General features: G+C 48.0%; 1 protein-coding gene across 4 annotated transcripts in view; it reads left to right on the forward strand.

The window, feature by feature from the left end:
• The window catches only part of SHROOM4 (shroom family member 4), a 227,025-nt gene extending 213,222 nt beyond the window's left edge, over window positions 1-13,803 (forward strand). For 3 of the 4 annotated variants that reach the window (XM_078065309.1, XM_078065310.1, XM_078065311.1), the window contains 5 exons: window positions 879-1,658; window positions 5,235-5,384; window positions 6,255-6,435; window positions 10,592-10,861; window positions 12,170-13,803. In XM_078065309.1, the coding sequence (XP_077921435.1) occupies window positions 879-1,658; window positions 5,235-5,384; window positions 6,255-6,435; window positions 10,592-10,861; window positions 12,170-12,439 (1,651 nt within the window). In that variant the 3' untranslated portion in view covers window positions 12,440-13,803. Of the gene's footprint in view, window positions 1-878; window positions 1,659-5,234; window positions 5,566-6,254; window positions 6,436-10,591; window positions 10,862-12,169 lie in introns of those variants that run through there. The other variant, XM_078065312.1, reaches the window with a different exon arrangement.
• Window positions 13,804-14,944: the final 1,141 nt, after the last annotated feature.

Raw genomic sequence — 14,944 nt, forward strand, 5'->3', positions numbered from 1 at the left:
TCATGTTGCAAATTAATAAAAAATGCTATAGTTAAAAATTCCTGTTGAGAATTCTGACTAGAATTGCATTAGAAGGAGCTGTTTTAAACCCCAAATTGTAGATATTTGTGAATTGCCTGCTTGGTATCTTTTGGTACGAGTATAAAAACACGGACAGAAAGCATGTCAAATTCACGATACAGCTTGCATCTGGAGAGGCAGCAGGGGAATAGAAGTGGGGAGCGAAACAAAGGGTATTATGTATCTCTTTTAAAAAAAAATCATCAAGTATAGATGGCAGAGTATTAAAATGTGCTAATCCTGGGCAGTCGGTGGGAGCATGGATATTTATTTTATAGCAATCTCTGTATGTTTCTAAATATTTAAAATTTTTCGTGATTGAAAACAAAGCAAACAAAAACAATGTAACAGGATAATCAGACTTGTAAGCCCCAGTACACAGCACATTCAATCTGCGTGCTACAGAGTGAGGTAGTGTGTGTATCCAGTCTTTGGAGCTAGACTGTCCAGGTTCAAATCCTAGCACTACCACTTACCAGCTTTATGACCCAGAGCAAGTTACTTAACCTGCCCGTACCTCAGTTTCCATGGCTATAAAATTGGGACGATAATAATAGCTACATCCTGGGGTCATTGTGAGTATTAACTAAGTTAAGACGTGGAAAGCACTTAAACCAGTGCCTGGCATTTAGTACCTACTTAATAAGTGTTAGCTATCAATATTATGTGTTAGTATTACTATTCTTATGATTGCATTTACTACGTATGCTTGCATTGTTTTATGGCCGTCTTAAAGTTTACAGAAATGATGCTATCCGAAACATGGGGCCATCTGCAACGTGCTCGGTTTACACAATCCCCGTCTTGCTGTTCTGCAGGGAAATGGCTCATTCCAAGGCTAGCTTTCCGTGGGCAACCCCGTCCCATCCTTGCCTTGAGAACCCGGCACTGGACTTGTCAAGCTACCGAGCGATCTCTTCCCTTGACCTTCTCGGAGACTTCAAGCACTCTTCAAAAACAACAGAGGAAACTTCTGCCTGTGAGGAGGGGAGCTCCGTGGCCTCCATGCCCCGCCCGCTGCGTAGCCGTGCCTTCTCAGAGAGCCACATCAGCTTGGAGCTGCAGAGCTCCCGGGCCTGGGGGCAGCATAGGAGGGAGCCCTTTACCAAAGCTGATGAGACCCAGCCCGATCCTCTGGGAGCCCGGAAGAAGGCCTTTCCTCCTCCTCGCCCGCCTCCTCCCAACTGGGAGAAGTACAGGCTCTTCCGAGCAGCCCAGGAGCAGCAGAAGCTGCAGCGAGAGGAGGAGGAGGAAGAGGAAGAAGAGGAAGAAGAGGAGGAAGGGGGAGAGGAGGAGGGGGAGGAGGAGGAGCTCCCACCCCAGTATTTCAGTTCAGAAACCACTGGTACCGGCACCCTCCATCCTGAAGAGGTCCTGGAGCACCCACAACCCCTGGGCTTTGGCCACTTGGAGGCTTCGAGGCAGGGCTCACAGAGCCTCCCAGCAGAGCAAGAGTCCTTTGGTCTCCATCCCAGCGATTTCCTGCCTCCAATAAGGGGCCACTTGGGATCTCAACCTGAGAAGGCTCAGCCCCCTTGCTGTTACGGCCCGGGTGGGCTTTGGAGGACATCAGAGAAGGAGACCACTGATCCCCCCAAGTAAGTGCTTATGAAAGAAAGGTCCCCCAGGCGGCTGCAGCAGGAGTGTGAACTCCACCTCCACCACTTACCAGCTGTGTGACCTTGGCTTGGTCGATTGATTAAACTGTTCCCAGCGTCACATTTTTCTCACCAGGAAAACAGGCATGATGATACCCATTCCACTTGGCTGTCGTAAAGATGAAGACCATCTCTCTAAAGTAGGGAGCCCCGTGTGTAGCTCATACTTACCTACTGTGCTCGGTAAATGGTCGTGGCTGATGTTCTTAACGATCTCTGTCAAAATACTACCTTATCTCTCAGTTTGCCTTTTAAGGTATGCATCAGTTTCAGGCCCCTGAGCCAGAAGGCATTAAGCCCTCCCTGCCTCCTGGCATTTCCCCAGAGCCTGGCTGAGGCCTTTTCCTGCCTTTTCCTTTTCTCGCTCTCTAGAACGAGAGGCCAGCTCCCAGCCTGACCGGCCTCTGCTCTAGGACCTGCCTGGGCTTCTAAACTCTCCCCGCAGCTGCTCCTGGGGGTGGTGGGCGCTTTATGCTCCTCCGTTCCTTACAAAAGTCAAGGGCACTCCTCTCCTCTGCCTTTCTCTCCATCCCCTCCCTGCCCCAGCCCTGTGCTCCTGCCTCTTTGCATTTGCTTCGGTGGGCCACAGGTGGTAGTTGACGGGGTGAGCTGCCCGGGCAGGGCGGGCAGAGCAGGAGTGTAGCCCGGCCACCGGGCTGTTGGTGTCTGTGTGCCCCACTGTGCATGCCCTACAATGCCTGGCCCTTGTCCTGTTGGCTCCAGAGCGAAGGAGCTCTGGCCTCTGGCTCTGCCCGCCATCCTGCCCAGAGCTCAGCCCGCACTCTGCTGGGGCAGCGGGTGGGGGGCAGGTATTGATCCCGTAAGTGCTTTCTTTAAATCCTTCTACAGAAGGAACTTGCCTGAGACTCGTTGCTGTTAGAAGTACCTCATTTTCGTGTCTTTTACCCACCCACAAACCCTTCACCCAGCCATCTGGAACTAGTTGAGAAGTTTCCCAGCACGAGGTGCACAAGCAGAGCGCGACAGGGCCTAGCTAGCTCCTAGCTAGCTCTTAGCCACCGGGAGGGTCTCTCATCAGAGCCCTCGCGGCTGCTTCTCAAGCTGTCCAGCTAGCTGGGGGGCGTTCTTACTGTAATCAGAAGACGTTTTGTGGAAAGCGACTGTGGTTGCTCCCTGTCACGGCAGGGAGAAGGGAAGGTGACCTAGCATATAGTAGGCACTTAACATTTAAGAAGACAGAATGAATAAACCAATGGCTGAACGTGTATGAAGCATTCGCTGTGTGCCACACACCGCTAGTCGTTCTATACCCATTATTTCATTTAACCTCCCAACAGCCCTGTGTGCCATTTGACAGATGATTCCCATTTGACAGATGCAGAAACTACAGCTGAGGAAAATAAGGGACGAAGGGACTTCGATTCCAAAGCTAGATCTGTGTGACTCTAAAACCTACGCTTCATTTGCCATCCTAGGCAGCCTCTCTCAGAGAGATCTTGTTCTTGCAAAAGGCCAGGCCTTTACAAGGCCCTCTTGGCCCCTGTAGGGCAGAGTGTCCCAGCGATCGTAGTTAGAGGCCCCAGACTTGCCCTTTCAGCCTCCTAGTCCTTCCTCCTTTTATGTACCTCCATTCACCTTGGCGCCTTGGCCAGAGAGAAGGAAACTGCTATTACTAGAGATCTTGTAACTCGTTCCAGAGATTTATTTTTTTTTAATGACTATAGGATGCAAGGGGAAATATCTGTTTGCACACAGCCCTACCTAGCTGTGGCTGCAGAAAATCAATTATAGATGCCTCTCTGAATGATGTAGATTTAAGGAACAGCATTATTCCCAACAAAGCTAATATTTTTTTTTTTTTTGCCTGCTTCCTATGTGCCAAGCATTGTTCTAAGCACCTTTGTGTGTTGACGGATTTAATCTTCACAACCAACCTATGAAATAGATATCATTAGTGTCCTACATCTTTTAGGTGAGAAAAGTGTGGCACAGGGAGGCTAAAGTAACCTGCAGAAGATCACAGGTAGTCAGGACCAAGGCTGTCTGGCTCACTGTGCCCAGTACATCCTCCCAGGATCTCTGGGCTCCTCAAGATCCTATTCCAGACCCTGGGAGAGCATAGGGTTCTAACCAGAAGGAAGTGGCTTTAAGACTTTGTAAGGGAGAAGTGTTAGGGGCAGGTAGATGTATCATATTTTGAATCTAAAATACAAAAAAAAAAAAAAAAAAGACATTCTAATTTCAGCCAAGTCAAACCAGAGCATTTCTATAACCCACATACTATTCAGTTACAAAACGCTGGGATACATCTAAAACCAGGTTAGTGGAATTTTCAAGTGTTGGTTAAGTCTCCTAACTCTGGTTCGAGTACAGGTATAGTTTGCTTTCTGAACTCTGTGCATTTCCTCTCAGTGCTCTGCAGAAGGAATCTGATTTTTGCTTCAGTGTTCGTTATCAAATGCAGATTATGTTGTCATAGATCTCCTGGAACTCCTGCCCTATTAGTGGAGATTATGAGGACAGGAGCTCTAGGACATAATGCCTAAGATGATATGCTGTGATATGGTGCAGGGCTGTGTCCGCTGCGATCTGAGTCTATAATTAGCACATCCTTTTAAAAGATATTTCCAGTTTTATTGAGATAGAACTGACATACAGCCACATCCTTTTCTCCCCTTAGTTCTGTACTTTCTTTCAGTGCTTTCTGACTCAGAACTCCCTCACACATGCCCTAAATATTTTTTCTTATAGATAAGAACTCCCTAAGTTCTTATATGCCTATTCCCTCCAGAATATTCTCTCTTGTCTGCTAACATAGATATAGTCCAGCCAGAAAATTCCTTACATGCAAGGTTTTATACGATGTCAAGTTGTCCCTTTGGCAGTATAGCATAGTGGCTAAAAGTATAGATTCTGGAGTTAGGTCACGTAGGTCTAAATCATGGGTCTGTCATTTACTGTCTGGTGACCTTGGGGAAGTCACTTTCCCTCTCAGTACCTCATGTTCCTTATCTCTAAAATGGTTGCCACGAGCATTAAATTTTTTATCTCTATCTACACACACACACTCAGACACACCTACAGAAAAGCACATCTTAAGACAGCTTCTAGGACATGGTAAGTGTGAGTGAATATTAGCTAGTATTGTTCGTTTATTAGTGTTATTAGCTTAAAAAACCCACGTGTAAAATGAATACCTTGGATGAAGAATATTGACATGCCCAAGTTTCTTTTGTGTGATGAATTAGGAGAGAGCATAGCATGAATCAGTAAAGAGCTGTGGAGCCTTTTAACCATTATTTTTGACCTTTATCTAAGAGCTGCAAGAAGCTGCAAAAATGACTAATGAGTTTCTCCTATTTTTCCTTTCAAACAGCTAGAGGTTAGCAAAGGGGCAGTGACACAGACAGGTGGAGGGTAGGGGTGGCTGGTAGGCAACAAGAATATAGTGGGGGTGGGCCCCCCTCTTGCACGAACCATGCGTGGAATTCTTTCCCCTCTCATCACTGAAACCTGACATTAAAGCATTTCTCCTTCTTTCCTTCCTCACGCCAGACCAGAAGCCTCGATGGCAGAAGAGCCCAAACCCAAGCCAGCGTGGAACCAGAGCTACTTCTTTCCACAGGAGCAGTTCACTTTCATGGGCTGGGGCTCTGAGAAGCAGCACCTCAGCCCCACGGGCTTCAGTGAACCGAAGACAACAGGGTCTGCCGCTACACTTGTCAAGCCCCTGGGTGCCACTGGTTCCATTTTTTCCCCATTTCATTCTGCAACCATGGAGGAGGCTAGGGCCACTGGGGATATGGCAGAAGTGGAGAGATGCTATCCTTTCCCAGGCCGAAGGCCTGCCTCACAGGCAGTCTCAGAAGAGCTCATGAGAGATGTGGTAGGCCGTGACAAGTCCCTGGCAGGGGTGTTAACCCCAGCCTCCAGCATGGTGACCACTGCTGAGGTCATGGGTGACCTCTTTGCTGTGGGAGATCTGCAATGGAGGGGCCATTTCAAGCAGGAGTGGCACCACCAGGAAAGAAGAAATTATGCAAGTGTCCAGGAAAGCCATGGGGTGCCTTTGTAAGCAAGCAGACTAGATAGACCTGGAGTGGGCGGCGGTGCGGGCTGGGTAGGAGGGAGGCCAACGGTCTTGGAGGATGAATAGCTAAGGTCTCAGATAGATCCCTACCACTTCCTCCCTCCCTGGGGATTCATATGCCGGGCTCATGAACTGAGGGGAATCCTGGAAGATCAGAAGCGCAGAACTTTGGGGCCTCCCAGTCTTTCTAGATCTTAGTGGGGCGCTGACCAAACCAAATCACCCCTGAAGAAGTTCCCCTACCTGTTGAAGTCAGGGGCATAGAAATAGCCTTCTAAGTTCTCAAAGTTGGCCTTACCTTGGCTTCTGGGTAATCTTCATGTGGCCCGTTGACATTTCAACAGTGCTTCCTGGTCCATCATTTCCTTATTCCATAGCTCCTTGGAAGCAGGGTCCCATTTTTCACAAATGGGGAAATTAACAAGCAGAAAGTTCAGGAGCGTCTCTGACAGAGGTGCTCAAATGGTCATTCTTTGTTTCTACAGACAAGAATTTCAGCACTTCTCGCCTCCTCCGGGGGCCCCAGGGATCCCTACCTCTTACTCAGCTTATTACAATATTTCTGTGGCCAAGGCAGAACTGTTGAACAAGTTGAAAGACCAACCCGAGATGGCAGAGATTGGCCTGGGAGAGGAAGAAGTTGACCACGAACTGGCTCAAAAAAAGGTGAAGTTTTCTGATATGCCTTAGATTTTCACCATTTAGTTTGCGTGTCTGGAGGTTGACCTGCCCTCTACGCTCTCCAGAACAACTTGGTGCATCCCCGTTTCTTCAGTATGGACATCAAATAGCCTCTCTGGGTTCCTCACAAATGCAACACCAGTCTCTTTTTGATCCAGCCAATAATAGTAGTGATAGTAATAGAAATCATCAACATCATCATCATCATCATCACTGTGTCTCTTGAATCCTTAAAACAACTGGACAGTGATTCCCTTTTTTACCAGTTGAGAGGATTAGGTTGCCCAGGGTTACAGACCTAGTAATAGATCCAGGACTTGAATCAAGTCAAGACTGTCTCACTTTCTACTTTATCGCGCCTTCCCTCTGAAATAAACCAGCCTTGTAAGTAACTCGCTGCCCAGGGCACATCAGAGTTTTTGCCAGCGAGCTCAAACCAATAGCAGCCATTGATTGTATTCTCTGTGTAACTTTCTGGAAGAGGGAATAGACTGACTAAGCCAAAAAAAAAAAAAAAGGAGAAATTAGAGGCTGGTAAATTCTAGTATTTCTTTGCAAGAATAATCAATAATGTCTTAAAAATACTAGAATGAGCAATAGAAAAGATGTTGTTGTTCCAAAGCCTCCCCGTTCTTCCTGTAAGCATCACTAGGCTAGTTTTCTAATCAAATTCCTGGAATCACTTTGCCCTCCCTGCACTTACCCATTTTATTTTGTAAGCAAATAGGGTTTCCATGGCAACCCCAAAGGCCTAATTTACCACTTTGTGAACATCTGAACTCGATGTAAATTGCTCCTCTGCCTATGCTTCTCATTCAGGACATGACCTGTAGGAAAGCTGGAGGCCATTTGCCGGAGACCCCCCACCACTTTCAAATCTGAAGCAAAATGTCAGGGAAAGAATTGGAAGCATGGTGGTATCAAAGTTGTATTGATCCAGATGCCTGCCTCCTTGGATTCTGTGTTCCCTGAGCGTGGCAAGGCTGCTCCTGGCTTACTCAGGACCTTTTTATTACGAGCAAACCTAATAAGAGTCTGAGCAGGAAAAGAGAAAAATGATCAGAAATGGCAAAGCACGGAACAGCAGGTAGTGATTTGAAGTGATTGTGGGGGAGCTAGGACAGCTTTTGTCTGAGGAAGACAGGTGAAGAAGGTCACCAATTTGCAATATCCTAGAAAAGCAACTCAGCTCTAGCTGGGTCTGTGATGACTCCTTAGCTCTATCCAGTACACTTTCCCTAGGACTGAAGTTCAGGTTGCAAAGGCAGGTGCCAAGAAACAAAGGGCTCTCTTCACTTGCATCCTTCTGGATCTATGGAACGATGGAACTGAAGAGCTAGGGTGGGTAGGTGATTTTCCAAGTTGATCATTTGGCCCCCAGCCCTCCCTTGTCCCTGGCATTGAGTTTGGTTTGGGAGAGCAGAAGGTAGGGATATAACTGGGAGCCTCTTGGTATCTAATTGTATTGCCTCATTCATATCATTGATCCCTGATTCCCAGTGAGTTTTAGAATTTTACTTACATGTAAACCGATGACACTTCAGACTTAAGATCATAGTGATCTCCTGACTTCTGGCCAGTTCTGAAATAGATACGAGGCCCTGGACCCAGAGCAGGCTCTCTTGGGACATTTCTTGGACACTTCTCCTTGGACATTTCTAAATAAACTACTAGAAAGGAGCACATGCTAGAAAACGACAAGCCTGTGGTCCCAGAGTGCCTGAGTGTGAATAATAATAAAACAAACCCTGAAGCAGGACGCATGGGTGGCTCAGTCAGTTAAGCATCTGGCTCTTGATTTTGGCTCAGGTCATGATCTCAGGGTCAGGAGATCGAGCCCTGCATCGGGCTACACGCTGGGCGTGGAGTCTGCTTAAGATTCTCTCTCTGCCCTTCTCCCCCAGCTCACGTGCACTCTCTTTCCCTCTCTCTCTAAAAAAAAAATTATGAAAAGAACAAATACACGCTGAAGCATACTTCAGTATATATACACAAGATACAAGATACAAGATACTGTTCTAAGTGTGTAAACTGTATTAACTCATTTCATTTTCAGAACAGTACTATGAGGTAGGTGCTATTGTTATCCCATTTTTTAGATGGGGAAATTGCACAGAAAGGCTGAGTGATTTGCTCAAGGTTACACTGGTGCTTTGTGGCAGAACTGGGGTTCAAACCCAAGTAGTCTGGCACTAGAGTCCATGCTCTTTTTTTTTTTTTTTTTAAGATTTTATTTATTTATTTGACAGAGAGATAGAGAGCACAAGCAGGCAGAGAGAGAGGGAGAAGCAGACTCTCCACTGAGCAGGGAGCCCAACGCGGGGCTCGATCCCAGGACCCTGGGATCATGACCTGAGCCGAAGGCAGCCGCTTAACTGACTGAGCCACCCAGGCGCCCCTAGAGTCCATGCTCTTAACCACAATGCGATGCTGAATGCAAAGGCTGTGTGCAACCTGGGGCGGCTCTGTTCTTGTTAGGACTGTGCACCAGACAAGCTTCTGCTAGTTCAGCATGCCTGGTAATAATAACAACAACAACAACAACAACAGCGGCAGCAGCCCTAAATAGGTATTGAGCACTTAAGGGGCCAGGCACAATACTAAACATTTTACTTTATGATCTCATTTAACCCCCACCAAGGTGGCAGGGTGGAGGAGGAGAGGAGAAGCGTCTCCAGTTTACAGATGAGGAAACAGAAGACTCTGTGAGATTGGGTATCTTGCCCAAGGTCACACAGTTTGGAGGGGGTGGAATTGGAATCCAGGCATCTCTGACTCCAAACGGCCGCTCTACCACACTACCTTCCTGTGAGTGGGGTTCCAGAACTCGTTACACCCAGAGGGGAGACAGATCAGAAGACACAAGCAGTTTTTCCCTTAAGAAACTTATCATCAGGGCACCTGGGTGGCTCAGTCGGTTAAGCGTCTGCCTTCGGCTCAGGTCATGATCCCAGGGTCCTGGAATCGAGCCCCGCATCGAGCTCCCAGCTCGGCGGAAAGCCGGCTCCTCCCTCTGCCTGCCACTCCCCCTGCTCGTGCTCTCTCTCTCTCTCAAATAAATAAATAAAATCTTTAAAGAAAAAAGAAACTTATCATCAGTAGGAGACGGATCAGATGCACCCACGTGAAACAGGGAATGAACAACTTCAAATTATACTCTAGCGTTCTATTTCTGAAAGACAGGAGAGTTAGGAAAGAAAGAGATTGTTGAGAGACGGGGTATGGAGGCAGAAGCTTCCTGCAGGGAGGGTGGGAACAAAGCTGGGCCCTGAGGAAAGAAGGGAAATAGCCTAAGTGAAGGAAGAGATGGAGAGCAGGTAGAACTGCATGAAGCAAATCAGGAGCACAAGGATGAGGGTTGTAAATGCGGATGGAATGGGGAGCTAATCCTGAAAGGTTCAGAGCCTTGAGACTGGAATGGTAAGGTGGGGCCAGGCGGAGTGACAGCCTAGTGGCCCGCCTTTATTAAACACTTAGTCCCTGCTAAGTCCATGGCATGCATCATCTCATTCAATGAAGTGGGTCCTACAATTATGCCCATTCCGCCGATCAAGAGTGAACTCCACAAAGAAATCCACCCAAGGACACACAACCAGGAAGGTGGCAGAACTAGAAGTCAAACCTAGTCGTCGGGACTTCAGAACTCAGTCTTATCCAAAAGGCCTCAAAAGCCAGATGGAGGGGGGTAAAGGGCTAGCACAGGGCCACGCACACAAGACCTAACTCAGTGGATTGAAGGAGAATCAATGAAGCCAAAGGCAAATACTTGATGACGATGCTTTTCCAACCCCTGCTCTCACAAGCATTCCAATTCCTGTTTATTAAATGGTCTCAGCCAGTATTTATTAAGTTACATCTGGCAAATGAGAACTAGCCCCTGGGTACCACTTATCTGATGCCAAGAAGTTTGGTGGTGACTGATTCCTACCAGATCTGAAGAGATAGATGGGAGAGAGGGCGCCTGTCCAGAAAACTGGAATTGCTCATGACTTGCTCGGGTTTCCTTTGTTTCTGATGACGGGTAGAGCCTGCCATCTGTTTGCAGATGGAAACCTCCATCCAAAACGGAGGTTACAGGCACAGATCAGTTTCTGTCAGTCCCCATTCTCATCCTTTGCCTTCTCTTGTTGATTTCTCCTAGATACAGCTTATTGAAAGCATCGGCAGAAAGCTTTCTGTCCTGCGGGAGGCCCAGCGAGGACTGCTAGAGGACATTGGTGCCAATTCTGCCCTTGGGGAGGAGGTGGAGGCCAACCTAAAAGCGGTCTGTAAATCCAACGAGTTTGAAAAATACCATTTGTTTATCGGGGACCTGGACAAAGTGGTCAACCTATTGCTGTCCCTCTCTGGACGACTGGCCCGGGTGGAGAATGCTCTCAACAGCATCGATTCAGAGGCCAACCAGGAGAAGGTAGAGTTGGGGTCTCAGGGGTGGATGGAGGGAAATGCCATCTGTTCCTTCTCGGGACTCCCTCTTTCAAGTCTGGCTCATCTGGGAGACAATAAAGCATAGTGTTAAGAGTGTGGGCACTCGCTTTTAAGTGCCTGGAAATTCTGGCTCTACCAATAATTAGCTGTGTGACTGTGGGCAACTTACTTAACCGTACTCTGTCTCAGTCTCTTCAAAAACACACTACCTCCACCTCATGGGGTTGTAAGAATTAAATTAGATAATCCAGAGCTCCTGGGTGGCTTAGTCGCTTAAGCGTCTGCCTTCAGCTCAGGTCATGATCCCGGGGTCCTGGGATCGAGCCCCGCATCGAGCGCCCTGCTCAGTGGGGGGTCTGCTTCTCCCTCTCACTCTCCCTCGGTGCTCTCCCTCCCCCCCTCAAATAAATACAATCTTTAAAAAATAAATAAATTAGATAATCCATATTAATTACTTAAAACAGGGCCTGGAACAGGGTAAACACTGAATGAGGGCTACCTGCCAGGAGTAGCAGCAGTAATAGTAGTAACAGTAGTAGTAGTAGTAGTAGTATCGATAGTGATAGTGGTAGTAATAGTAGTGGTGGTGGTGGTGGTATTATCAGTGTTAGTGGTAATAATAGTAGTAATAGTAGTAGTAGGATTGGTGCCGACGGTGGTAGGAAGAGTAGTAGCAGCAGCAGCAGCAATTTCACCTCACTCTCTCTCCGAGTTGGAGGACGAGGTCTCACCAAGTAGCTGAGATTGGGAGTCTATCAGTTTCACAGGTTGGGCCACTCTGCATAATTCCTTGAACCAAAGGGGCATTACCTTTCCGCACACAAGTGGTTTGGGATACAAATCGGAATCCACAATGAGAGGCACATACACACGAGCATACACGCATGGATACATACTCACACATATACAGCGACACGGAGACATGTGCCATTTTGAAAGCACTGTCACGGTGATCCTTTTTCTCCGGATGGAAGGGGCATGAGCTCGCTTTGTCAGAGCCTTCCCCCACCCTAACCCAGGTGGTGATCCATGGATTAAAGGCAGCTTAGGGATGGAAAGGGGTGAATACACAGCACCCTGTCCAGAAAGCACTGTTGTGTTCATCCTCCCCTCCCCCCGCCCCATAAGAAAGAAGGGCTTTTGCATGAAGGTGGACTTCAGGGCAGGAAATCTAGGACTGATCAGTTAGCAGAGTGGGGAGCTGTTGGCGGCAGCATTCCTGGTGGAGCCGTGGGTTAGGCAGCCGATTGGGAACTGGGATGACTCTTAATTGGTCTATCTGATTCCTCAGTTGGTGCTGATAGAGAAGAAGCAGCAGCTGACAGGGCAGTTGGCAGATGCCAAGGAGCTGAAGGAGCATGTGGACCGCCGCGAGAAGCTGGTGTTTGGCATGGTCTCCCGCTACCTGCCTCAGGACCAGCTCCAAGATTACCAGCACTTTGTGAAGATGAAATCTGCTCTCATCATCGAACAGCGAGAGTTGGAAGAGAAGATCAAGCTTGGGGAAGAGCAGCTCAAATGTCTCAGGGAGAGCCTGCTCCTAGGGCCCAGCAATTTCTAATTCCACCAACGGATTGACCCGCCGTCCCTGCCCAGCCACAATGGGAAGTGCTTTCAATCTTTGTTAGCAGTTTGTTAGCAAGTAGATAGCAGTTAGTTAGCAGTTTGTTCCATAGCCTCTACCTTGGACATCTCTCACTGCCCCTTACCTAGCACTGTTCCCAACTAGCTAGGAGTCCCTGAGGAGGCCCCAAACTTCTACCTTAGGGAGCAAAAGCAAGAAGTAGGGGGTGCCCGCAGCAAGGTGTGATTATACAACCACACTCTCCTTCCCATGGTTTGCACAGGCAAGCACTCCCCGCACACAGAACCAACGAAGTGCCTGCATTCCTCTTGGTACAAGGACTCCAAAGACATTGTGCACTCACCACCCACCCACGCCACAACCAGCCTCTCAAGGCTCAGAGAGAAGCTGCCTGTACAGCTCCATCCTGCCCAAGGCTCGTGGCCCAGCCATTGCCTACAGAGATCTGGCTGTCTTGAGGGCCTCACTCACCAGCAATTTAAGGGCCTCACGTAAGCTTTACAGCGGGAAGCACAGAAGGAGAAATTACACGAAACAGAATGTGAGCAAAGATTGGGAATCCCTAGGTGCCCGCCTACCTTCCCCAGCATCTGGTTGAGGGGGAAGGAGGCCTACTCTCAGCCCTGTCTAGTGTGGCCCTCCTCCTGTCCTAAGATTTTTGGCCTACCGCTTCCTGTCCCTTCCTGCCTTTCATTGCTGTGTCTTATAGGTGCCCACCCTAAGGGCTTCACACTATGGGCCATTAATAGCTCTACGAAAGCTGACTTCTGGATACACATTTCACTATTGGGGTGAGGGGTTCTTTGTTGTATTTTAAATGGCCTTTTGATTTTATTTATTTTTATGTTTTGATTTTTTTTTCCTTTTTTTTAACTAAGAAGGCGAGAAGAGGGGAGTCGGAGAGGGAAAAGTAATCCCAGAAGGAAAGCGTTTTCTGCAGATCAGCCTGAATTTCACCATGGCTAGATGAGCAAATGCCAAAGCCTTGAATTCTTCCCACCGAAGCCTACAAGGGTCTAAAAAAGGAGTTCTCACCTCGAACTCAGCTTGCTATGACCTGGCCCTATACTTTCCTTGAAGTCAGGATACCCATAAGCTTAGCATTCCCCAACAGGGTTCAGTTTTTTTCTTACCTATTTTTTCTTGAAACCAAAGAAATCTGAAACTGACAAAGGTTCACCCATTTCTCCACCACCTCCCATCTAAGAAATTGGGTAGAAGGGAGCTCAGGAAGAGATCTTCCATCTCACAATTGCTTTCTCCAGCCTGTGGCCTGACTCAGGGAATTGAAATTCATGGTAGCTAGAAGCTCCAGCCAGGGCCACCCCCCTCCACCCCCCAGCCCCCCACCCCCCGCCCAGAGCAAATTACGACCCAGCCATGGTCTTAGGCGCACAAGCAACTAACGCTGCTGTTGTTGGCTAATGCTGCCAAGGTCCTGACACCACTAGCCAGTTTCTGTCCTGGAAAATTGGAAAATCCCTCAGGTGGGCGACGGCAGGAAAGGAGTTGTGGCCAAACGCTAGCCTAGTAACCAGCTCTGTTCCCTGTTCCTCGCTCACTGGTGCCCCCGGTTCATGTTGCACAGCCCTGCCCAGCAAGCCCTGACATCTCTTCCAGTTACTGCTGAGTTCCTCGGGGTCCTTGGAGGTTAACTGTAGCAGCAGGGGTGCCTCACTCAGCCCAAGAATTTGCCAAAGAACTTTGCTGCAGCTACAAACACTGGTCTCTAGCTTCCGTTTCCTCTTCATTGTATTTGGAAACAATGGAAGAATCTTGGCCAGCAGGGTGTCCTGAGGGGGGCCCTGGGTATGCTCTTAGTACACTGCTGCTATCAGAACCACTGTTAAAATGTCAACTTGCCATTCTCCCCTCAAAGGGAGGAGTCTACTCTATTCAGGAAGGCTGATGGCTTGTAAAGGGCTAGGCTGACCCAAGCCGAGGTGGAGGAAGGTGGGGGAGTGCTATGAATAGAGGCTGTGGTTGCCATCTTTTTTTTTTTTTTTTTTTTCTTAAACAGGCTCTAGGATAAATAAGGAGTAAGTTGAGATGTCCCATATTGGGGGGTGAGGCCAATATAATCCAACATTCTAAGATTTGGGGGGCTGCTTAGAACAGCTTTTTGGGAAACACAGGCCCAGGGAAAAGAGTGGTCACTTACCTGGACACGATGACCATGGTCTGGGATTTTCTAGTCAGCGTTAGATTGGTTGTACATTAAATTTATCACACTAAAAGTACTATTGACTGTGTTATTTTTGTCCCTCATCCCATCTGAGATTAGAGTTGGAATCAGAACACCAGGATGCTCATTTTCACACCGAAGGACGATTTCTAAAGCACTTAATAAAATAAACCCCAAAACTATACTGAGCAGTGAAGCTTGGCAGACACAGGGGAACTACTAAACAGGAACTAAGACCCCATGCTACTGACGTGAGTGACGGTGCTTCAGAACTGCCAGTATTACTTGAGATGCAG

Source organism: Halichoerus grypus, chromosome X, assembly GCF_964656455.1.
Source record: "Halichoerus grypus chromosome X, mHalGry1.hap1.1, whole genome shotgun sequence".
Classification (NCBI taxonomy): domain Eukaryota; kingdom Metazoa; phylum Chordata; class Mammalia; order Carnivora; family Phocidae; genus Halichoerus; species Halichoerus grypus.